The sequence below is a fragment of the Oculina patagonica genome, chromosome 13 (genome assembly GCF_052425735.1).
Source record: "Oculina patagonica isolate OP01 chromosome 13, crgOcupat, whole genome shotgun sequence".
NCBI lineage: Eukaryota > Metazoa > Cnidaria > Anthozoa > Scleractinia > Oculinidae > Oculina > Oculina patagonica.
This window is the reverse complement of record NC_135770.1, coordinates 23084895-23110380: the sequence shown is the minus strand read 5'-3', so window position 1 is coordinate 23110380 and position 25486 is coordinate 23084895. Positions and strand designations below refer to the sequence as shown.

The 25486-nt window shown below is 37.1% G+C and overlaps 1 protein-coding gene and 1 pseudogene across 2 annotated transcripts in view; both read right to left on the bottom strand.

Annotated features, from left to right (window-relative positions):
- Positions 1-19922, bottom strand: part of LOC144636272 (uncharacterized) — an 85460-nt gene extending 65538 nt beyond the window's left edge. For both annotated transcript variants that reach the window (XM_078495440.1, XM_078495439.1), the window contains exons 1-14: positions 19632-19922; positions 12170-12441; positions 10365-10485; positions 9854-9976; positions 9301-9423; positions 8748-8870; positions 8230-8352; positions 7665-7787; positions 6958-7080; positions 6390-6512; positions 4699-4821; positions 4135-4257; positions 3617-3739; positions 2312-2351 (exon numbers count right to left, since the gene is read on the bottom strand). In XM_078495440.1, coding sequence (XP_078351566.1) covers positions 2312-2351; positions 3617-3739; positions 4135-4257; positions 4699-4821; positions 6390-6512; positions 6958-7080; positions 7665-7787; positions 8230-8352; positions 8748-8870; positions 9301-9423; positions 9854-9976; positions 10365-10485; positions 12170-12441; positions 19632-19725 — 1757 coding nt within the window. In that variant the 5' untranslated portion in view covers positions 19726-19922. The remainder of the gene's footprint in view (positions 1-2311; positions 2352-3616; positions 3740-4134; positions 4258-4698; positions 4822-6389; positions 6513-6957; positions 7081-7664; positions 7788-8229; positions 8353-8747; positions 8871-9300; positions 9424-9853; positions 9977-10364; positions 10486-12169; positions 12442-19631) is intronic.
- Positions 19923-22697: 2775 nt separating this feature from the next.
- LOC144637037 (ADP-ribosylation factor 1-like 2 pseudogene) lies at positions 22698-24248 on the bottom strand (annotated as a pseudogene).
- Positions 24249-25486: the final 1238 nt, after the last annotated feature.

Here is a 25486-nt window from a genome sequence, read left to right as displayed (position 1 = left end):
GAGATGGCAGCGAGCTAAGGAGCTACAGATCGATGCAAACTGCTTCCAACACAAATTTGGCAATATGAGGACACCACAGAATCAATGGACAGACAGGTCTGTTGCTATTGCAAAAAATAAGAATAAATAAAATAAAAAAGCCCAGGCCTTACCTAAAGCGGTTTAAACACAGTACAGCGAGAAAACTATTCTCTGTTGTAAAGTACTAGAAAAGTTACAAATTTGATTTGTATTGGTAATCAAATGGTGACGAGTGAAATTAGGAAATAATTTCACGCGCGTTTTGTCAAAATGCTAATAAAGGCTCGGGAAATTATTAGCATTTTGACAAAATGCAAGTGAAATTATTTCCTAATTTCACGAGTATACCATTTTATTACATTTTAATATCATAGGTGACAAATTACGCTTGCAATTGTAGGTTTTTGACTGGTAAATTGAATCGCGAACTCCGAGCTTTGGAAAGTTGAAAGCATACATTTTGCTCAAGTTCGCAAGTTTTTTAGTCTTTGAAGAAAACCTTTTAGAGATTTCTTTTTGCTGTTTACAAAAAGTTTTAAAGATGAATCAACTGTCAATTATTTCTCACATTATGACCGTAGTTCGACTTGAATGAACTGAAAACGGTGCTCGTGTAAAACGCTCAAAGATCCGCTCGATGCCATTTAGAAGTCGTTTTGACGTTTCGAAATATAAAATATCATCAAAAGTCAGTTATATTACAGGCCAAGGCTAGCTGACTAAGATGAAATTCAAGCGAAAATGTACAAAGTTTAAGCTTTAACGCATCTTTTATTACGGACGCCATCTTGCCGCTAACTACGTTGCTATGGCAATTTTATAATTTCACATGTGAAATTATAAATTAACGTTAAAATTTCGCGCCAAAATAGATCAAAGGAAGGCTAGACAAGAAAGACTAAAGTAAATTTTCTTGCGGTTCTTAAGTGTTTCTTTAAGAGTTTTAACGTATAGAGAATGAATCGTTTTACTAAACTTTTCAAAAACATCCATGGTAATGGATTAATTTCGAATTATTCCAGTTGTATGAGTATAACTTATACAGCCTACTATTACAACATCGAAAAGTTTCATCACACGATTATAGTAATTTTACTTTTTAGTCTATCAACCGAATTTAGAGCTTTGACTTACTTGAATACAGCGTCATACAGCTCCTTGCACGACTTCACCGCTAACCGTTAAATTGATTTTTTTGGGCTTCGGTGCTAAATTTCTCTAAACTTTGCTAGAAATGCACTTTCTCGTACTGTAATAAGATTTTGATGAAGTTTTCATGTAAAAATGTACAATATTTTACTTTGGCGCATGCACAAAAGCCAACATTTGGACTTTTTTTGCTGAACCGTTCCGACTTTATTTTCCTTGCTCCTTTCCTTTTTGTTTTTCTCTACCTTCAACTCTGTACATCCTTTCTTCTGGCCTGAAAAGTTTTGATCTTTATCAATGGAGAAGCCTAGAAAGGGTAAAGTGGACCAAAAAGCTTGTGCCATGCACATTTTTTTTAATTATGCACATTATTTTAATTTCCCACGAGCATCTCCGTCTGTTTCGTATGGTAGTTTCCCCACCCCTCGTGGGTTAAAAGTGTGCCATCACATTCGCGAGTAGGTTAAATTATGTACACGCCGTTTTCCGAGAACTAGTAAGCTATTGCAATGAAGTATTTCACTACGCACGGGGTGGAGGCAAAATTAAGTCGCTAGACCGCATGGGATGTAAGCGTGCTAAGTAGCTGACGACTGCTTCCAAAACAAATTAACAACATGAAGGCTCTCCAGAATTAATGGCCAGACTCTAGAGTTAAAAGTAACCAATAAATATAGAAGCAAGTACAACTTGGCGTAGGACTGTTGTTATTGTAAACAAATTCCTTGTCCCTAAAGCGGAAACTATTGCAAAGTCGACCAAAGGTGTGATTGATTGCTTAGATTGATTGATTGATAGCTTACTAGGAGAACATCATTTTATCCACAGACAACACCGAAAAAAATGGCACGGATATGGAAGCAAAAGGGCAGCTAGTTCTTAATCGGCGTTTCTTTTACGTAGAGATCAATGAAAGTTTTGTTTGACCTGGGTTTTTTTCAACAAGGAAAGATAGAGCTTGTCAGCATAACCGAACTATTGTAACGAACAAAATACGAATTATTTCAATTGTGTGAGTAATTTTTTTTCAGCGTAATTTAATAGCATCGAGAAGTTGTTCATCGAATGACTAGATTTATAATCTTACTTTTATTCTTACAACCAAATGAATCACTGTTTTGTTAGAAGAGCTTTGACTTACTTGAATACCGCGTCATACAGCTCCTTGCACGACTTCACCGCTGAAAGAGAAAGAAGGAAATTAGCATAGCTCACAGCGCTCTTGCATGAAGCAGCTATAACATGCTGCCAATTCAATTTAATACTATCTCCATTTACCCTTATGGGTAAATTATCAAAGATCTTTTATTAATCGGGCGCAAGTCCGATTCATAAAACGGTGTTCTACAATTTATACCTCATTCTCCCTGTTTTTTTCGGTGTCGTTTTTTGCGTATGAGTATCTTGAAAGGAAAACGAAAGAGTCCGTGTGATATTGTGAACGATCCGACAGTAGGGACGGTAGGAACGAGTTAGACTTCAGGGAAAGAAGCAAGTGAACTCGAATTTTTCCTGACGAAAAAAGGGAAAACTATGTTCAAAATTCGCCATTTTGAATATCGCGCATCTTTGACCGAAAGAGACTGGCGACTGAAGTGAGAACTTCTCATGAAGCAAGCCGTGAAGTACTGAAGTACTCGAATAAATTTCCGCTTGGAATGAACCGAAAAGGAATTTTTGAAGCAGGAAGAACTTCCTGGGGAGAAGAGCTTAAATTAGGCTGCGAACTCAAGGCAAGTGGTGATTGGGCGAACGAGAGTTCAGGTAAGCGAAAGTAAACTAACAACGGCCGGAAAGAGAGCTTTGACATGACTAGTTGGAATGTAATCTGCACATCCCTGTGTTTAATCTGGTTAAACGCCATTTTTGGCTTTGATTTTGGGCAAAATAAACAAAAACTGTTGCCGAGTCCAACTATTAAACTACGAAAATTCCAAATGTAACTAAAAAAAATTCCAAGTTTAACTACGAAATGTCCAAAGTTCATAAAAACACGTTGTTCCAAAAGTCACAAGTTTTTTAGGTGACCAGGCTTTTTTTTCCAAGGTAACCTTGCTTTTTAACTGGCCTCCAGTTCATCGCAGCAACTCTGCGACAGAAACCCTTTAATAATTGAAATAAAATACTAAAAGAAATGCTTTTCGGGAACATTCGTTCTTTGGGGGAATTTGTGTATCGTAAATTTTTTGGTGCAACACTAGAAACATGTGTCATGTTATCGAGAAGAAATGCGTGCATAAAAATTTCAATTTCCAAAAGCCCATTAAGTGAATAGAAAGAAAGGCCTGTTCCATTGCATGGCCGCTCAAGTAAGCAGCTAGGCTGAGATTCCAAGAGTGTGGCTCTAAATTCAATCATCATGATCGCTGTAGCAAGATATGCTTATAATGGAAGAATATAAAGCGTGACGTTTAACAATCGTTTTGGTATGTTATACTGTAGATACCTGCGCAATTTATCCCGTCTCCCGAAAAACCAGGCTTGCACGAACAACTGAATGCTCCTTTGTTATTATTGCACATGGCGTTCTCGCTGCAATTGTCTGTTTTCTTTGCACACTCGTCGATATCTAAAAGAAAATGACGATTTGCAGATAAGTAGGTTTAATTTGTACTTACGCTCATTCAATATTTCATTATCGATACCAATTTCATCATCATTGCATTTAAATGCAGGCCTGTTCCATTGTATGGCCGCAAAAGTAAGCAGCTAGGCTGAATTTCCAAGAACATACATTTTTCTTTTATTATATTAATAAAAAGGCTCTGAAAAGCCCTTAAATTTATACTTTGCAAAAAAGTAAAAAAGACCTGTTCCATTGCATGGCCGGAAAAGTAAGCAGCTAGGCTGAATTTTTAAGATTGTTGCTCTAAATTCAATCAACATGATAGCTGTTAGAAGATGTGGCTAATCGAAGAATATATAGCGTAACGTTTAAAAATCATTTAAGTATGTTAAAGATACCTGCGCAATTTATCCCGTCTCCGGAAAAACCAGGCTTGCAAGAGCAATTAAAAGATCCTTTGGTATTATTGCACACGGCGTTCTCGCTGCAGTTGTCTGTTTTCTTTGTACACTCGTCGGTATCTAAACAAAAATGATGAATTGCAGATAAGTAGGTTTAATTTGTCCTTGCCCTCATTTACTATTTTATTATCATTACCAATTTTATCATCATTGTATTTAAGAGAAGGCGTTTTTCTATAACTTTTACTTGTGCCTGAGCCTATAGTGGAAATTACTAAAACGTCCGATTCTTTTCTGCATCATTTCTTATTGTTTCACAATGAGACATATTTATTTAAATTAATAACAAATGCTCTGAAAAGCCCTTTAAATTGTATATTTTAAGTGAATAGAAAGAAAGGCCTTTTCCATTGCATGACCGCAAAAGTAATCAGCTAGACTGAATTTCCAAGATTGTGGCTCTAAATTCAATCATCATGATCGCTGTTAGAAGATGTCTCTAATGGAAGAATATAAAGCGTGACGTTTAAAAATTATTTTGGTTTCTTATACTGTAGATACCTGTACAATTTATCCCGTCTCCCGAAAAACCAGGCTTGCAAGAACAACTGAATGATCCTTTGGTATTATTGCACACGGCGTTCCCACTGCAGTTGTCTGTTTTCTTTGTACACTCGTCGATATCTAAACAAAAATGGTGAATTGCAGATAAGCAGGTTTAATTTGTACTTGCGCACATTTAATATTTCATTATCGTTACCAATTTTATCTTCATTGTATTTAACAGAAGGCAGTTAATTTTCCAATACATAACTTTTACTTGTGCCTGAGCCACTACTAAAGAAGTGGATATTACTAAAAGGTCTGTTGCGTTTCCGCATAATCCCTTATTGCTTCACAAACAGCCATATTTCTTTAATTAAATTAACAAAAAGCCTCTGAAAAGCCCTTTAAATTTCATACTTCAAGTAAATAGTAAATCAAAGTCTCTTCGAGATATCGACGTTTTTGCATGAAGTACGAGTCGAAGGTTTATCCTGTGCATTGTTCTTCGAACTTATCATTACAGTTTCTTTGTAGTTTAGTTTAACAATTTCCTATCTTCGCGGAGGAAATGCAGCCATATAATTTTGTCAAAAATGGCTCGTCCGCGCTGGGTATTTATACACATATTCCTTAACATTACACAAATAAACAGTGCAAATTTCACCGAGATCTGACAATTCTATACTTAAAAATTGCAAGGACCTTTCGAGGCAGTCGATTACGGCAGCGAAATTAGCAAATGAAACAGCAAAATATAATTGCAGCGTAAACAAATCGTTACACTCAAGCTGCGTTTTGTCCAGGCTCTGCGAGGGTCAGATATCAAGACCCAGGATTAAACAAAAGCCATATATACAGTGAATGCTTTCGAATTATATTTGAAGATGAAATAAGAAAGAATTTTGCTGTCTTTGACTGAAATTCCACTCGAACTGCGTAGATACGATCGCATGTTGTAAAGCCGATTCATGCAACATTGCTGTCATTCCCTGTCAACGCGAGGTCACGTCCCTAACGACCTAGGCTGATGACGAAATAGAGTTGCGCTTGCATGTAGCGACCAAATTTGGCCTAATTTTTAATCGCTCCTAAGCTAAAAGAAGCCCCCATCTCTTGCATTTGTTTTAACTTCAATAATATCTTTGAAAAGAGCGAGTTTTTTGGTATGGTTTATTTTTGACGTTTGTAATTTTTAAACAATGTAAGTGCTAGTGATTATTTATTCGTGTTTTAGTTACGCAATCCATTGTTTGTGCGACGCTTTTTATAGATCGCCTTTCAGACACACGTGCGTTGAGATAAGAAAGCTGACATGTCACTTTTAAAATTGTTATATAACGTTTGTAAATGTGACAAGTCACGCTTTTTTTCACGAGATCGCAAGTGATCACCCACAGCGGAAAGTAATCCCTTGAGAAATTAAAACAGTCCCTTGAGAAATTAAAAAAGTCCCTTGAGAGTTTACAAATATGTGGTTCCAAATTTTTTCCACTAACCCCTATTCTACGTTTTTAGCTTGTAAACAAGCAAAAAACGTCGAAAAAAAGGCCTGTTCCATTGCATGGCCGCAAAAGTAAGCAGCTATGCTGAATTTCAAAGATTTTTGCTCTAAATTCAGTCATCATGATAGCTGTTAGAAGAAGATGTGTCTAATCGAGGAATATAAAGCGTGACGTTTAAAAATCATTTAAGTATGTTAAAGATACCTGCGCAATTTATCCCGTCTCCTGAAAAACCCGACTTGCATGAACAATTAAAAGATCCTTTGGTATTATTGCACACGGCGTTCTCGCTGCAGTTGTCTGTTTTCCTTGAACACTCGTCGATATCTAAACAAAAATGGTGAATTGCAGAAAAGTTGTTTTAATTTGTACTTACGCTCATTCAATATTTCATTATCATTACCAATTATATCATCATTGTATTTAACAGAAGGCGGTTTTCTATAACTTTAAATTGTGCCTGAGCTACTACTTAAGTAGTGGAAATTACTAAAACGTCTGATCCGTTTCCGCATAAACCGTAATTGTTTCTCAAACAAATATTTTTCTTTACTTTAGATAATATAAGGCGCTGAAAAGACCTTTAAATTTATACTTTAAGTGAAAAATAAAAAAACCTCTGTTCCATTCCGTGGCCGCAAAATTAAGCAGCTAGGCTGAATTTCCAAGATTGTGGCTCTAAATTCAATCACCATGATCGCTGTTAGAAGATGTCTCTTATGGGAGAATATAAAGCGTGTAGTTAAAAGTCTTTTAGGTATGTTAAAGATACCTGCGCAATTTATCCCGTCTCCCGAAAAACCAGGCTTGCATGAACAATTAAAAGATCCTTTGGTATTATTGCACATGGCGTTCTCGCTGCAGTTGTCTGTTTTCTTTGTACACTTGTCGATATCTAAACAAAAATGGCGAATTGCAGATAAGTTGTTTTTCTTTGTACTTACGCTCATTTCATATTTCATTGTCGTTACCAATTTTATCATAATTGTATTTAACAGAAGGCGGTTTTCTATAACTTTAACTTGTGCCTAAGCCACTACTAAAGTAAGTGGAAATAACTAATTAAACGTCCGATCCGTTTCCGCATAATCCCTAATTGCTCCACAAAAAGACATATTTCTTTAACTAAATTAAAAAAAGGCTCTGAAAAGCCCTTTAAATTTCATACTTCAAGTGAAAAATAAAAAAAGGCCTGTTCCATTACATGGCCGCAAAAGTAAGCAGCTATGCCGAATTTCCAAGACCATACATTTTTCTTTAATTATATTAATAAAAAGGCTCTGAAAAGCCCTTTAATTTATACTTTGAGTGAAAAGTAAAAAGACCTGTTCCATTGCATGGCCGCAAAAGTAAGCAGCTATGCTGAATTTCCAAGATTGTGGCTCTTAATTAAATCATCATGATAGCTGTTAGAAGATATGTCTAATCGAAGAATATAAAGCGTAACGTTTAAAAATCATTTAAGTATGTTAAAGATACCTGCGCAATTTATCCCGTCTCCCGAAAAACCAGGCTTGCAAGAACAACTGAATCCCCTTTTGTTATTAATGCACATGGCGTTCTCGCTGCAGTTGTCTGTTTTCTTTGCACACTCGTCGATATCTAAAGAAACATGACGAATTGCGGATAAGTAGGTTTAATTTGTACTTGTGCTCATTCAATATTTCATTATCGTTACCAATTTTATCATCATTGTATTTAACAGAATGTGGTTTTCAATAACTTTTTCTTGTGCCTGAGCCACAAGTGGAAATCACTAAAACGTCTGATCCATTTCCGCATGTAATCCCTAATTGTTTTACAAACATACATATTTTCTTTAACTATATTAATAAAAAATGCTCTGAAAATCCCTTCAAATTTTATACTTCATGTCAATAGAAAGAAAGACCTGTTCCATTGCATGGCCGAAAAAGTAAGCAGCTAGGCTGAATTTCCAAGATTGTGTCTCTAATTTCACTCATTATGATAGCTGTTAGAAGATGTGTCTAATGGAAGAATATAAAGCGTGACGTTTAAAATCATTTAGGTATGTTAAAGATACCTGCACACTTTATCCCGTCTCCCGAAAAACCAGGCTTGCACGAACAACTGAATCCCCCTTTGTTATTATTGCACATGGCGTTCTCACTGCAGTTGTCTGTTTTCTTTGCACACTCGTCGATATCTAAAAGAAAATGGTGATTTGCAGATAAGTAGGTTTAATTTGTACTTTCGCTCATTCAATATGTCATTATCGTTACCAATTTCATCATCATTGTATTTAAAAGAAGGCCTGTTCCATTGTGTGGCCGCAAACGTAAGCAGCTAGGCTGAATTTCCAAGAACGTACATTTTTCGTTTATTATATTAATAAAAAGGCTCTGAAAAGCCCTTAAATTTATACTTTGCAAAAAAGTAAAAAAGACCTGTTCCATTGTACGGCCGCAAAAGTAAGCAGCTAGGCTGAATTTCCAAGATTGTGGCTCTAAATTCAATAATCATGATCGCTGTTAGTAGATATGTCTAATCGAAAAATATAAAGCGTAACGTTTAAAAATCACTTAAGTATGTTAAAGATACCTGCGCAATTTATCCCGTCTCCCGAAAAACCAGGCTTGCACGAACAACTGAATCCCCCTTTGTTATTATTGCACATGGCGTTCTCGCTGCAGTTCTCTGTTTTCTTTGCACACTCGTCGATATCTAAACAAAAATGGTGAATTGCAGTTAAGTAGGTTTAATTTGTACTAACGCTCATTCAATATCGTTAGCAATTTTATCATCGTTGTATTTAACAGAAGGCGTTTTTCTATAACTTTTACTTGTGCCTGAGCCACTACTAAAGTAGTAGAAATTAATAAAACGTCTGATGCGTTTCCGTGTTTGTTTTACAAACAGACATTTTTCTTTAACTAAATTAATAACAAATCTCTGAAAAGCCCTTTCAATTTCATACTTCAAGTGAATAGACAGAAAGGCCTGTTCCATTGCATGGCCGCAAAAGTAAGCAGCTAGGCTGAATTTCCAAGATTGTGGCATTAAATTCAATCATCATGATCGCTGTTAGAAGATGTCTCTAATGGAAGAAAATAAAGCGTGACGTTTAAAAATCATTTAGGTATGTTAAAGATACCTGCGCAATTTATCCCGTCTCCCGAAAAACCAGGCTTGCACGAACAACTGAATCCCCCTTTGTTATTATTGCACATGGCGTTCTCGCTGCAGTTCTCTGTTTTCTTTGCACACTCGTCGATATCTAAACAAAAATGGTGAATTGCAGTTAAGTAGGTTTAATTTGTACTAACGCTCATTCAATATCGTTAGCAATTTTATCATCGTTGTATTTAACAGAAGGCGTTTTTCTATAACTTTTACTTGTGCCTGAGCCACTACTAAAGTAGTAGAAATTAATAAAACGTCTGATGCGTTTCCGTGTTTGTTTTACAAACAGACATTTTTCTTTAACTAAATTAATAACAAAGCTCTGAAAAGCCCTTTCAATTTCATACTTCAAGTGAATAGACAGAAAGGCCTGTTCCATTGCATGGCCGCAAAAGTAAGCAGCTAGGCTGAATTTCCAAGATTGTGGCATTAAATTCAATCATCATGATCGCTGTTAGAAGATGTCTCTAATGGAAGAAAATAAAGCGTGACGTTTAAAAATCATTTAGGTATGTTAAAGATACCTGCGCAATTTATCCCGTCTCCCGAAAAACCAGGCTTGCACGAACAACTGAATCCCCCTTTGTTATTATTGCACATGGCGTTCTCGCTGCAGTTGTCTGTTTTCTTTGTACACTCGTCGATATCTAAACAAAAATGGTGAATTACAGATAAGTAAATTTAATTTGTACTTGCGCTCATTTAATATTTCATTATCGTTACCAATTTTATCATAATTGTATTTAACAGAATGTGTTTTACTATAACTTTAAGTTGTGCCTGAGCTACTACTTAAGTAGTGGAAATTACTAATTAAAACGTCCGATCTGTTCCCGCATAAGCCCTAATTGTTTCACAAACAGACACATTTCTCGTAATAATATTTTAAACAAGTTCGATAGCAAACGTTTGGTAAACAACGCAGCAGTAATAATAATATAAAATAATATACTGAATACTATACTTATTAATATACTTAATCAGTGACCGTTTTCAAGTCATGTACGATTCGTCTTCATACTTCTGCCACGTTACCTAGGCCTGTTTCGCAATGTTCTCCTGTATAGCCAGCTTGGCAAAGGCAAACGTATCTCTTGTCTGTGTATCCGCTCAGGCATGTGGCATCGTGAAGGCATGGGTCACTGTTGCATGGGTTCTGATTAGAAGAAAGAATCCCTTATCAGTATGTTCTTTTACTAAACTCTTCAAGAAGCGCAAAATGCCATCGACTTTAACCCTATTCAGACCGGGCTTTTTTTGGTCTTTTCAGACCGGGGGGAGGGGGGCGGATTCCTCCCCCCCCCTCCGTATCTTCCAGAATATTTAAGCAATCACAATGAAAATTATAGGATATATAGTATGTCCCAAAATCTATATTTTGGTATATGTCACATGGGATGATGACGTCACATCACGTGACAATTACATCATAATGTCAAAACAGCCGCCATCTTGGATCCGCCATCTTGGATTTCGAATTTTTTTCAAAACGTCAGAAAACCACCCAAAATTACTGGAAAATACTCAAAACCAATAAAAATGTGCTTAAAACCCGTAAACAGGTGAAAATAATTGCTTTAAAGTTATTTTTCATTAATAGAAACACGAGAATTACAAATTTGGGAAAACATGCCTGTCAAAATGCCGTTGCCATGGTGACGTCAAGTTCCTGACACAACAACCTACCCTACCAAATTGTTCCCAGATAAATGTTAGATAAAGTTGCAAAGTTTGGCAGCGTTTGGTTGAATATTAAAACAGTTATAAGCGTTCAAAGTCGGTGCGGGCACTTTCCGCCCCCCCCCCCCCCCCCGGTCTGGATTGCTGATTTTCACTATCACGCAAGTAACGATACTGTCACGCGCTGCAAAAAATAAATCCAAAACTAATGAGTTAAACAAATCAAGAATATTACAGGTTGTAGAAAATTACGAGATAGTCTACGTGTCCAAGTCTCAGGTCTGTACGGTATTTCGTACTCGAGTTATCCGTCATTATGTTTAACATAAATTTAGAGAGCACAGTATAGAAACGCCATGTTGGAGCCCCTGTGGAGGGGCACCAAGATGGCCGCCGGAAATCAATGAAAACATCTGGCATTCACTTCTGATATAAAACGCGCTCAGTTCACCTTCGTGGACACGTAAACATTCGTATAAACACTTCTTGTAAAGCCTCAATTGTTCAGATCGTTAAAATTAACAGGATGAGGCATTTTTTTAAGCATACGTGACAGCCTTCAGGTGGCCATTCTGATGTCGTGTGGCGCAAAACTCCGAAATTCAAAATGTTATTTCTTAAAGACGGTGGATGCTATTGAGCTGAAAACCTTCAATAAGATATATATTAAGGACGTCTAATAGCTAGTGAAGGACAAAAAGTCAGGGGGCTCGCGATTCTTGATTTAGAATTTTGATGTCACGTGAAAACCAAGAATAGGGTCAAAGGAGCTGCGTCACAGGGATTCAGCAGATTTTTGGTGTAAACTGTTCTGAAATCTGTGGTAGGCAACTTTGCCCATCCAAAACATTATCTTTGAACATCTAAAGGAAGATGTAAGCTTAATTTCTGGAAAAAAATCAAACCACAGTTAAAAATATCGATTTTGTGAAGACGAGCGGAAAACGTTTGAAAAATTAAGCCTTAATTTTTCAAATTGAAATCTATTTCCATCCTAGCCATCCGCAGCCAAAGATGCTTGTTTACAGTTTCAATGCTCTAATATAGCAAGTCTTAATAAAAATATACCATTATTTTTTGGTTTTCCTACTACGCAGATATAAAATTTTGCCTGTTCAAAAAATTGGTAAATTCGTGGCAAAGCCCCTTTAGCTTCTAACCTTAGTGGCCCAATAAAGAAATCCTGGTTGTGGCTTGAGGTCGTCAGGGTGTCGAACGTGGTCAGAGTTGCTTAACTGGCATAGACTGACACCGTCGTTTGTTGGCGGGCCGATGTTGATAGACACACATGTACTTTCCCCGCCGCATAGAACTCTACAGTCAATACGTACGTCATCGATTCCCATCTTCAAGGAGATGTTTTTAATCACGTGATCTTTCAGAGCTAATCCATCCACTGGATTCAGAAACCCAAGATTGCGGCAGCAAAGACCTAAAAATAATTATTCAGTACAAACGTGTGCAATATGACTGCGGGTATTTACTTATGTTTTTAATTCTTCGCGTTCCTAACTTAAACCGCTTTTCTTTAGATTATAGTATGCACCAGCCTTGCACAATCACTCTAGTTTTAATTAAACCGTAAAATATATCACTTTGTCTCCAGATATTCAGTTTTATTCGATTACTTCCGTTTGTTGCTGTATAATAGGTTGGGCTGTATTTTGTTGAGTCAAATTTTAAACCAATGAAATGATTTTTCATGTAACTGGGTTCTTTTTCGGTGGTTATTCAGTACAAAAGTGTGCAATATTTACTTATGCTTTTACGCGTCAATTTAATTTCTACGCGTTCCTTACTTTAAAAACCGTAACTTATATCACTTCCTTTTTTCGTTTAATTCTGTAAAATGGATTTTTGTTAGATATGATGTGACCTCGAAGTAGGATTTCCAGCTATATAACAACCGGTGTTATTGCGCATAACCGTGTGAAAGTGTGTTTAGGCATCTTCTAATACACTCTTTTTATTTTATAAGAATACAGTTTATAAGAATATCGAGGCTGAAATTTGCAATTGTTTTAAGAATATTTTAAGAATAAACCCAAGGCTGAGAGATTTTTAAAAGAACATAATTTAGAGTTGAAAATTCGTTAATACAATACAATTAAATATGTTTTTAATTTACTGAACCGTATAAAATCCTTTATTTCTCTAAACGGCAAAACAAGCCGATAAATCTATAAAAACCTGCACTAGCCAAATGTTCGGCTCGATGAACGGTACTTAATTGATATCGCAATCCATGCTTAAACGGAAATGTCAAACGGGTATTATCTACGATTGTTCATAAGAATATTTTCAGCCTAAAATCGGCAGAAAAATAAGAATATTCAACCTGGGTCGGAAAAACAACATTCTTATAAAATAAAAAGAGTGTAACCTTCTAGTGGGTTCATCTCATGGCCTTTCAAAATTTCATTGCAGGTGGCACATTGCCATGTCATCTCTTCCACGACACTGTTTGATTGGTCAAATTAAACAGAAGCCATTAGGATGTTAAGATTTAATAAAAACAGAAACTGTGTGCAACGCCATATTACTGGGAAGTAAATTAAACGAAAATTAAAGTGTTCTGAGAGAATTTAGAATTATAGCTGAGAATTTTGGCGGACGTGGATACTAAAACCGAAGTTCAAATCACTTTGGTCTGTCTTCGTCGGTATATTGGTGGAATTGCCGCAAACACAAGCAACGAAACGAAACTTCTTCAACATGGCCAAAAAACAACGTCTTCTGTCGGTTGTATTAAACTATACCAAACACAGCTTTCAAGTAAACTAAAGTGGATTCGGATTTGAACGAAAATAGTGCCAGATTAATGAATTTGGCCAAAAAAAAACATGGATGGGCGGATTTGCGTACCCATATTCACCCCCCTTTTCATTTTTCGGTTCTTATGTGTGACACATTTCCTGCCTTAACTGCAAGGCTCAATATATCGAAATCATTTTTAAATGTAGATAAATGATAAATAAGTGGAATGGAAGTAGGTGAAATAAGTGAAGAAGCGTTCTAAAGTCGAACTGACACGAAAAACAATTTTTAAAACATCTTTTTAAAGCGACCACACTCGAACGATTCCAAATTTCTCTCTTAAAGCTAAATTTCTCATAATAAAAGCTGAGTAAGACATTTCGAGAGCGTTAGCTCTTTTTCGAGTATAATATGGCAATAGGAATGAATGCCGGAGTCCAATTTGGTCTGTTATCACACCAGTGATTGACAGACCGGGCATGTTATTAATTTTTCATAAGTATAAAATAAATTGAGGAAAAAAATAGACAAAGACAAAATTCGATAGGATAAAATAACAATTTCTTAAAGCATTCAGTAATAAAAAATATAGGTCACCAAGGGTGACATGAGTCTAATGCCGTATGGCATAGTGATACAGATTGCGCGGTTTTCGTAAGCCGGTAAAAATTGGTTAGAGGTTTGTGTTCGGGAGTTTAATTTAAAATGCTTATAGCAAGCTAGGGGCATCGTGGATGATTATGGATGAAAACGAAACAGTCATAAATGTTATATGCTTCACAAAATTTAAAGTATGAACAGGAGTTGATGTTACTTCTTCCGTATTGTCCGTAAAAGCAGAAACGATTAAACATTTGGACAAGATTGCGTGACGATTTACAAAAAGCATGTTCATTACAACAAGGGTTGAAGAACTTCACATCGTTTTCTTTCAGATTTTTCACCATTTTGATGATGACTCTTGAAACAGATTTTGCAATAAAAGCACTTGAAATAGTGACTGTTACTCCATTGTACTGTAAGCACTTAGTAACAGATTTTCCTAAAAACGGGTGTAAATGCTCACGTCAATATAATGATGACCTTTTGAACGCTGGAAACTAGGCAATTATTATCGAGCTACCATACACAGGAGCGAAGACTGTTTATCATGATGTACAAATTTCGCGAATCATCACTTCCATATCAATGTAACCATTTTATGATTTTTCTAGCTGTAAGAAGAACTTAAGATTTCTGAGAGTCGTAAAAGCATGAAATTCGATTTCAGTGTATGGCAAAGGCCGGGACAGTGTAATACTGCAAAGCGGCCAAACAAACGCATTTTGATTTAGTCGCGTAACTTGATTTACATTTATCCATGTACATCTTTTATTTTTGAAGGTTTTTGTTTGCACTGTAAAGAAAAAATTGGTCAAAATTCGAATGACTTAAATACAAAATACGAGGTAAAGTTTTCTATTTTTTAAAACAAAATAAATATTTGGTCGCATTGTGTAAATAAACGCGAGTCGCCGTCGAAATATTTTTTCTCAAAGACGTCTTGCTTTTTAAGCAAGACGAAAACACAAGTGCTTAACTGAACTGAAAACGAAGATTTATTTTCACAAAAAGCTTACAAATGTCTTAAGTGGAAAATTATTTCGTCCTGTTCAAGTGTTGAATAATCGTGACTTGAGAAAGAACTTTTAATTATGCGTGGGAACACGTGTCGCTGATTGTCTGTTTTTAATTGAAACTAATCGTGCGTGTCCGTACGGAGTCCGTTCTTGCAGCTGATCATTGTTTTCTATATTACAGCGAACGATTATCGATCCCGAACCATTCCCTTGGGATTGCTAACAGCTTTTTTTCATATAACAAAGAGTCTAATGCGCATGCGCAAAGCGCACGCAAGCATTAGACTCAATAACATCCTCTTCCCCAGGGCCACGCGTATTGTTTTAAATGACATGACGTAGTGGCCATGGTAACGGTAAAAAATATGATTTTTTTGATTGGCTGATAAAAACTGCATGCGTAATTAGGTAAAAAAATGAAACGCTTCTACGCAATTTTCGTTATACTTCCGGTCAGTTTGAAAATGTTTCCGGAAAAAAGACCGAATAACAGTCTGGGAGTTTGTTGGGAGTTTATTGGAATAACATATTCACGAAGCAGACCTTTGTTTATGAACAAATGAAAAGTACATCTTTTGTAAGGTGTAACTCGGTTGCACTTTTTATTGCATTAAAAATATTGCAAACATTTGCACTATCAACGTTAACTTAGCTTATACAAGATATACACACTAAATGGAGTTCATGAATACATGAAGACTTTGAAATTCAATGTGATATTTCTTACCGCCGCTCAATAGAATGATACCTCATCGCTCAGCCGCTTTTTTAGCTCTGAATTTTCTACAATACCTCCGCATGGCCATAAATAAATTTCACAGTATCATCAACCGTCGGAATGTTTATATCAGCTGATGATTTCCTCGACTCCGTGTTTAAACACTATGACTCCAATTCCTCTGGATTCTAACTTTTCTATCTGCCGTCTTCCTGTTCCATTCCTTGTTTCTTGATGTCCTCCGACAATTGTAGCAAGGATTGCTGTACAGCTCTTTCGAACGCCAAACTCAAATGTCGTATCTTCTTTCAAATTCGCTTTCTTCTCGTCTAAGTCAGCCCCAGCCTTCCCCTTTCTTTTACTGAGCAGGCGCAGACGAACATTTATGCAGTGGGCATGCGCTACCGGATGTCGTGGATTTTACGACATCCGGTAGTCAGTGTTACCAGAGCCCTTCGTTTCGCCGACCACGTGACCAAAAGAAACGGAAGGCTCTGGGAACGAGAATGACTCAATAAGAGAAGTATTTTGTCACAAAACAGAACTAAATATAGCGCGCGCACGGCACGCGAATTTTGTTATTGCACACTTTGTTAATGGATACCTTGTTATTTGACACCTTGTTAATGGACACTGTTTAATATAGGAAACTTTGTTATTGCACGCTTTGTTAATGGACACCTTGTTATTTGACACTTTGTTAACGGACACTGTCACTGGACACTTTGTTGAAGGACACCTGCTGCTTGGCATCGATTTGGTGAAAAATATAAAGGTGTCCTAAGAAATAACCAGATTCGAAAATTTGCTGTCGAACCAGCCTATAGCATTACGCATTTTTCTCAATTCAGGTTGCTTGTCACGCTTGTAACGTTTGGTTATATATCGATACCCAAAAAAAGCAAAAAATTCGCAAAAAATTGCGTTACATCCGATTCCCCCCATATTTGGAGAACAGTGAGGTTATAGATTTAGCCAATCACCTAGCGATTTTGGGCTAAGACACTTAAATGTGCCATACATGACGAATTTTTCATTTTCCACGTTCCGACCGTAAATATGGCGTCCGTGTCGAAGAGAGCGCGAGTCGAGTATGTCGATCCAGAAGACGTTCTAGACATGATTTTGGATGGCGATGAAGATCCCGGTGGTATGTCTAGTGGCTAGGAAAGCGATTTGGATCGCCAGCTCGAAATTCAGAGCGACGAATCAAGGTAAGCGATCAGTAAACTTTCGAACACGAGGCTTCCCCAAAGTGACGCAGTTGACCATATGTTCTTGAAATGCGAGGATATGCTCTTGAGTATGCCTTTTTTACGTCTGAATTCTTGCCTATGTCATGAAATATATCTATGAATTCATATATGGGAGTACACAGCTCAATAATTTTGGAGGAAAGCTTCTTTTTGAGCGATATTTTGGTCCAACAAAAGGGGACGCGAAATTCGAGCGGATGCCAAAGTGATGTTGTTTTTCCATGGAGAGATGCGATGCGATGCGATGCGGTGGTTGTATATAAAAAATCATAACTAATTCTAGATTTTGTCTTTTTCAGCCAGATTTTCAGGACACTCTCCTGATATGATGAGGAACATTTTTCTTTTTAACAGTTCTGTACAATAACCTATCATTCTGGAAGAATTTCATTTTTTCCACAAATGTCATGAATAATTATACAAATTTATGCTAATTAGGATTTTTTTACTGAAATATTATGGGATGTCATGATGAGATTTTTTTTTTATAAGAAGACCATTTTATCCCCTTTCAATTGAGATATAGTAGTCCACATTGCTGTAAATACCTGTTGAGATATTAAATAAAATGTCCATTGTGGTCAATTTTGTGTTTTTTGTGACTGACAGAAAAGAGTTAAAAAAACTTCCTCACTTATTTGTCATTGTGGAAGAAAGAGGAAAAAAGTATATTTTTATTAATACGTTTAACACGTCAAAAGTTGACGAGTTGTTTTCAAGGCAGAAAGCTAAAATACAAACAACGGCGTTGTCCCACTAATCTTTTCTCCCATCGAGTGACTTCTTGTATTTTTCTAAGTCGATCGATAGAAAATAAAAATATATAGACATCAAGGTTATCTTTCTGTTGAATTGCGCTGAATGTTACACCCTCAAAATAACTCGAAAATATTTACTTCAGTATACGTCATTAAAATTAATTTAACAGTCGGTTGGGCTTTCTTTGAAGAACTAACACCTTCTCTAACTCAAAACAAAAATATTGTGCTCTCAAACGGACGCACATCTTGAATTCAAACAAATGCAACATCTTTTCCACTGTAGAATTAAAACAAAATGAGTCCCTGGAAAAGGTATAAGGCGTCTTGATAAGTTCTTTTGGTAGATTTTGTTTTCAAGCCACCCAACTGAAGCCAGAGAAAGAGCTTTTCCAAATATGTTCAATAGAAGCAGACACGATTTTTAAAAACAAATTATTAAATTACATAGTTCGTAAAAGAAGAAAGAGAATTTTATGGCGTCATTTTTACCTGCAGACTTTTCTGCATTAATTAATTTCGCCTCCGTTTTGCCTCATTCCTTCCCTTGAGTTATCGAACCGGTAATATAATATAAAGCATGCGAATTCTGTGGCTAAACATTGAAGCTATCACCAATCCGCGGCAAAATGTTCTCGTGCTGAAGTCAATATTAAGGCATATTTCTTGTTGCTGGGGCTTTTCTTTAAAGCCCGGTAATACGGGCAACATTTTTGTTCAACTTGTCTCGCAACATTATTGCATTGCAAGCTGAACGAGTTGTTGCCCGTATTACTACCGCGCGCTCAACTTGTCTAGCAACAAATTTTTGTCTTGCAAGTTGAAAAAAAAAAAAAAATGTTGCACACAAAAGAACTCGGTTCTACTTTGTGCAACATGTTGCTGCAACTTGCAACACCAAAATTTGTTGCGAGACAAGTTGAGCGCGCGGTATATTTATAGTAATACGGGCAACAACTCGTTCAACAAACTAGTTGCAGGTTTATATAACGTACCGAAAAAATGCATGTAAGCTGTTAGATTATTCAAATCCGCTTTAGTTCAGCCTTGACACAATAGTCGAACAACAGTGAAAGTAGAACTGAACAGCAAGGGAATATTTTTAAGTATGGAATACTTTTAAGATGGTCTTAACGCGAAAGATCCGGAGCATCGACTAAAACCTTTTCGAGTCGCAACGAAGTTTGAGCTAACATCGATGATGAATTGCAAGCCGCCGTTTATCGTAGTCATAACGAGAAAGCTACGTCAATTAGTTAGAAAAAACGTACAATATTGAAAATATAACAAACTGGATTTTTAAAACGTAGGAGAGCCAAATTAAATATCGCGGGTGTTTTTTTTTTTTTACTTAAAATCAGGTTCGGCCCTCAGCGAACTAATTTAGCGAACTTTTGTTCGTTATTCAGTAAAAGATTTTACCTTAGGGTATTTCAATGTAACTTTTAAAATGTAGTTGGAAAGCTAAACTTAAACTTAGCTTGGCTTAGGTCGACAAATGGAAAATTGCTTACCGTGGTTGTCTGCAACCGTGGAGCAGTGAAGCCAGCCTCCCCAAAGAACTGTTACAAACAGCAAAGGAAGTGCATGGAAAGGACGGCCCAGCATTTCTTCTCTTGAAGTTAAAGCGCTAGTTAAAACTGAAGAGCTTTCCAAACAGCCCCTTAATGTGTTGCGCAATTCCTCAAGGGCGTGATCTGCACGCAGCGACAACCAGCGATGTATCACTCGCGCAAGTTATCTTCACAAAAAGTGGGCGTTAATTGTTTATCTCTCGCAGGGAAAGACTCTTACGTCTAATAAATTATTCATTTTAAATGTGTGCACCGTGGAAGTTTCTCGTTAAAGGGTAAATGTAGCAAACAGCACGAATATAAACAGTAGAAAGTAAATAAACAGTGGTGGTGTCTTTGAGCATAATTTGTTTAAGATTAGTAAAACATTTCTTCTTTTATTTCTCTCTGACTTCTAAACTAAATTTTCGTTCCTAGAAAAACTTTAAAGGCAAGTACAGCAAAAACGTATCATTCTGTTAATTCCAGCTGTAACAGTTAGACGTTTAATGTGTGATTAAATGTCTCTAAAATAATTCTTCATAAATAAATTGGCCCTGAAATTAAAACTCCCGCTTTTTTGTTCAGAAATGTTGAAATTACAGGTTTTTGCCGGAGATTCTTCATCCAGAACAAAGTACGGAAGTTTTTGCTCCATAGCAACCAAAAATACGTAGTAACAGAAGGGATGCATACTACGTTTCAGAATAGAAAAATAGTACTTTTTTATTCTGTTAAAGTGATAGAAAGGGGATTTTTCCCCGGTTTTTTTTCCAGTTAAAAACTTTAAATTTGTAAATTTCGTTATTTAGTTCATTATGTCTTGCACTAGTTCAGTTGTGGCTAAAACACCGGATGTTTTTGTCAAGTTTACTGACAGTTTCGTCTTCCGCTTTCCCTTTATTTGCCTTTCTGCACAGGTAATGTTTGCTCATCAGTGGATGATAAAGGACAGGTTTGTCACATTAATGAAATTAAACAGGTTCTTAAAACAAAGTGCAAAGCAACATAACAAAGTGATGTTTTATTTTAGAGTGATATTTATTGCTATGTCGGTAATTTTTTTACGGAATGCGAATTCCATGTAAAGAATTCGCATTCCGTAAAAAATAAAATTGTTTCAACAACAGATCTGGGAGAGACCTGCATACTTGTTTTTCTCGTAGGGAATGAAAAAATATAAACAGACAGGTTTGAGAGACATTATTTATACATTTAACGTTAGATGCTATAAAAGCTGTTATAGTTAGCATTTACAGAATGCTGGGCTTTTTAAGTGAATTTTATAATCGTCTTTGCATGTTTCTCTCGGAACGGGGATTTCAGTGCAAAGAGAAATACGAATATTAAAAAATTGTCAATTTTGGATATCGTGGATTTTAATTAACAGCAGATGTGAAGAGCGTATTGACGCTAATGTTAATTAATAGTGCGTTAAATCGGGACAAACAACTTGGACGCCCGTTGGATTCTTAATAAGTTAAAACTATCCCTTCTAAGTGCCACCAAAGTTAAATAATCATATGTGCAAGCTTACAGCAAGGTGCCCAAAAGTGTGACCACTTTTAATTTATTCACATTCTTTCGTGCAGATTTAATCCAATCAAAAGCCGTGGATAACTTGCAGTTGACTTCTGATTGGATTAAATCTGCACGAAAGAATGTGAATAAATTAAAAGAGGTCACACTTTTGGGCGCCTTGCTGTAAATGTCACGATTTTTCCCGATTTTTTTTGCACACGATTTAAATAGTTGGAGTTTTGAATCTACTAGTAGACTGGCCACAAGTCAACCTCGCGAGTATCACAGTAGAATAGTTAGTTTAGCGAGAATAAATGAGGGACTGCGGAACATTTTTCCAATTTGGGAGGGGGGGGGGGGTTACTAGTGACTTGAAGTAGGGGGCTCTAGAGACCACCCGCAGGGAATGGGAATGAGGTTGTGTGTAATAACTGACAAAGGAGAAGAATAAGTCAGTGTGCTGAGCCTCAGGCCCTTATAAGCTCGGTGTGTGTGTTCATGTATGGATAGCTACGTTGACGGTTCCATACAAATGTCCTCAGTAAGACATTTTGAAAATTTGGGAATTGCAGGTATCGTGAATCGTGAGCTTGGGGTGGCTGTTGGGTAACTGACTTGAGGCGGCTGTGGTAAAACTAAAACGGTTCTCAGACTCATTGCATGTTTTTTTAAATGCTAGTTTAAATTTTGCCTCTGTTTCAAAATAGTGAATCAGTGTCTCGTTTGAAATGTAGGAAAGCTCGCGCAGCTTAGGGAATTCAGTGCCTTTTGTACTGGTGAAGTCGTAAAAAATAACTCCATTTGTATTTGTTGTAATTGTTGGGTCAGAAAATGCAAAGTAAATTGGATTATATTAAACAATGTGTACAGGCAATATATGCCTGTTATACGAAATCAACTCAGTCTTGTGCCAGTGGGACGAGAGCAGACTACACGGCAGTTAATGAAGCATGCGCGGGGCTCCGAATCACTGAAGAGGTTTTTGTTCAAAGTGCGTCTACTAATTATAAATTGTTTTAAACTTGTGTCCTCATTCGTGTTCCATCGCGTTGTGTGCTCTGCCGACAAGCGCCTGCCTTCCTGCATAAGCTAACATAGTCACTTCAAATTCAATCAACCGTTTTATTTCATTAGCAAAAATGTAAAATACACTCTCACACTCACGGCTGGGCTTATAAATCCATGGGCAAGATATAAAAACTTCAATCTTAAATAAGGTTTCGAATGCAATACAGACGCAGTCAGCCATACCAGCGTAAGCCGAATCTCTTAGCCCTCAGTAAAACTTAAACTAAATATTCTCATACGGAGAAACGTTAATATAACGCAGAAATTCAAGTTGAGTACTTGTTCTACTGATTATATAATTAAATGTACCAGGTGCATAACTGATGAATAATATTGCTGTTTCATACACTTCAACTGCAGTCAAAATTACCAATTTTGAATACATTATATCTTAAAGTGGTTGTGCTTTAGAAAATGTTCTACCTAATTTCCAAAATGATCTTAGATGCATAACTGCATGGTAAAGTTCTTAAACTTGCTGTGCAAATGTTTTCGTGACGTAAAAAAATGAACAAAAATTTAGATACTGTTTATGAAAGTTTTTCATTTACCGTCCCGCGGTTCTCGTCAAGCTTCCTGATCAGTATTTTCTTGAACTCTTCTCAAATTCTTTAACCATATCGCTCAGCTTGTGCATAGCTTCGTAGATTCCTTCGCCGTTCTTTGCACAGGCCTCTTGTACATGCCACGGGTTCGCCTTGTGCTGCAAGAGACACAACTGTTGTGCAAGCTCGTGTGACTTGAGGGCGCGAGGAAGATCCTGCTTGTTGCCAATGACCACAACAGGCACATTTTCCATCTCGGGGCTTTCCATTACACTGAAGAGTTCCTGTCTCGCTTCTGAGATCCTTTCCAGATCAGAACTGTCCACGACAAAGATTAAGCCTTGGGTGTTCTGGAAATAGTGGCGCCATAATGGTCGGTTTTTCTCTTGGCCACCGACGTCCCAAACTGTAAAAGTGACGCCTTTGCAAGGGGAAACAGTTTCTACGTTGAATCCTTTGGTTGGAATTGTGGTGACGATTTCGTTCAGCTTGAGTTTGTAAAAAATCGTGGTCTTTCCAGCTGCATCTAACCCGACCACGAGGATACGAGCTTCGCGATTTGAGAAAGAGCGATAAAGATCACCCACAACTGTGCTGTGTTTTCGTCTTCGACCTGGTTTTCTCTTGTTGTATTGAGTTTAACTGTTAAAACGCAGCTCTTTTTATATTCTTTTCCATAAATCGTTGTAATTAAGAACATAACTTTTGTATACCCAGTCTTGATCCACGTGGCATTTTTTGACAACTCATTTTTTTCCGCAACATTCGCGCCCACGCGATGCTAAAAATAGCCCAACAGCTAGAAGCCTCGTTATCATGCACTTCAACCCAGGCTTCCCACGAGCGCAATATTCAAGATGGCGGGCCAAGTGGAAGAAGAACCCGAATACCCGATTTGCTCGAAGAAGTCACTGAGTCGCTAGAGACGTTTCATGAAGCCTTTGGAAAAGTTGAAGATGTATTTAAACCTCTTCTGGAGACATCTGCATATCTGTGGATGATTTGAAGGAAAAGATTTGGAAATTCAATTCTTTCTGTTTTTATACACTGAAGATCTTTGGCGTGGATTTAAAAATTGCGTGGTGTACTGGCGTCCGATCGCAGTCGGCACCTTTTAACTGGCGTACAGATGCCTTTTTGTAGGTATGAATAAAAAAGGACCCTGGGGTAAACCTATAAAAAAGCTTGGCGTATCTTCGGCGTACCGTGTTCACGGAATGCACCCTGCAGATCAAAGACCCTGCGATCATTTTGGTTAAAAAGCCGTGTCAACCGACTGGCAACCTCGCTCCCAGGGTTCTCTCCTTCCCGTTGCCAGGGAACGAGGTTGTGTATATGGCATTGTGAATTATGAACGACAAAGGAAGAGGAAGAGTCCACTGCACTGCATGAACTAGCTTGCGAGCAGGCTCACCTTAGGGGGAGCGCGATTATACCTTTTCATTTTGAACTTGTAGGAACTTAGGAATTTCCTGTATCGTGGATCGTTAGTTCTTAGACTTCTTTATACGTGCCGATTTTAAAAATGTCAATTTCACTGTAATTTAAATTTAGCCTCTGTTTCAAATCATATCAGTGGAAAGCCTTTATGATTTATGCCAAGAGCTCGTTTTGAAAAGGAGGAAAATTCGCGCAGCCAGGAAATTGCGTTTTGTACTGATGAAGTCATAGTCTCCCTCGTAATCGTTTTTAGCCGGTCGTCACGCAACGCTCCTTTGTGGGGAGGAGCGTTGCGTGACGACACTGAGACTAATTAAGTCCCAAAAAATTACACTTGTAATTGTTTTGGGTGAGAAAATGCCAAATAAATTGTATTGTATTGAACAATTGATAAAGAGGCAACGATATGACAAAATTAACATAGTTTAGTGCACGTGGGACGACAACAGAGACTACAAGCAAGTTAATTAAGAAGAATGCGTCGGACTCCAATTCGAGAAATTCTTGTTCGAAGTCCATCTATGCATCTACTTAACAATTAGACTACGAGCCCGGGTTTTCTATGAGCAAATAGTCAACGAGGCGCAGCCGAGTTGACTATCGTTCATAGAAAACGAGGGCGAGTAGTCTAATTGTTTTAGTAGAAACTCTAAAGGATTGCAATCCAAAACCTACAATATTGTGCACTTTGAAGACAAAAATCAAGAAAATTTACCGCTAAAGAGCTACTCGCGCGCGCGACTGTTTTCTATCGGCGAATAGAAAACAGTGGGAGAACCAATCAGATTCGCGGATTTACAATAGAACACAGCTGAGTTTCTACTAATAGTTGTTATAAATTTGTTACCCCTAGTCGTGTTCCAGTGGGTGGTGTGCTCTGCCAACAAGCGCCTGCATAAGCTAAAAGGGTCACTACAAATTCAATCAACTGTTTTATTTTATTAACAAAAAATGTAAATTACACTCTCACACTGGACTTATAAAACCATGGGCAACATATAAAAACTTCAATCGTAAATTAGGCTTCGAATGCAATACAGAAGCAGTCAACCATAGTCAGCGCGTAAGCCGATTTTTTAGCTTTCGGTGAAACTAAAATTAAATATCTTCACATAGATTAACGTTAATATAACGCAAAAAAAATAAGCTCAGTATTTGTTCTACTGATAAAATGTACCAGGTCCATGAATGAATAATATTACTGCTTCTTATACACTTCAACTGTAGACAAAAATAACTCAT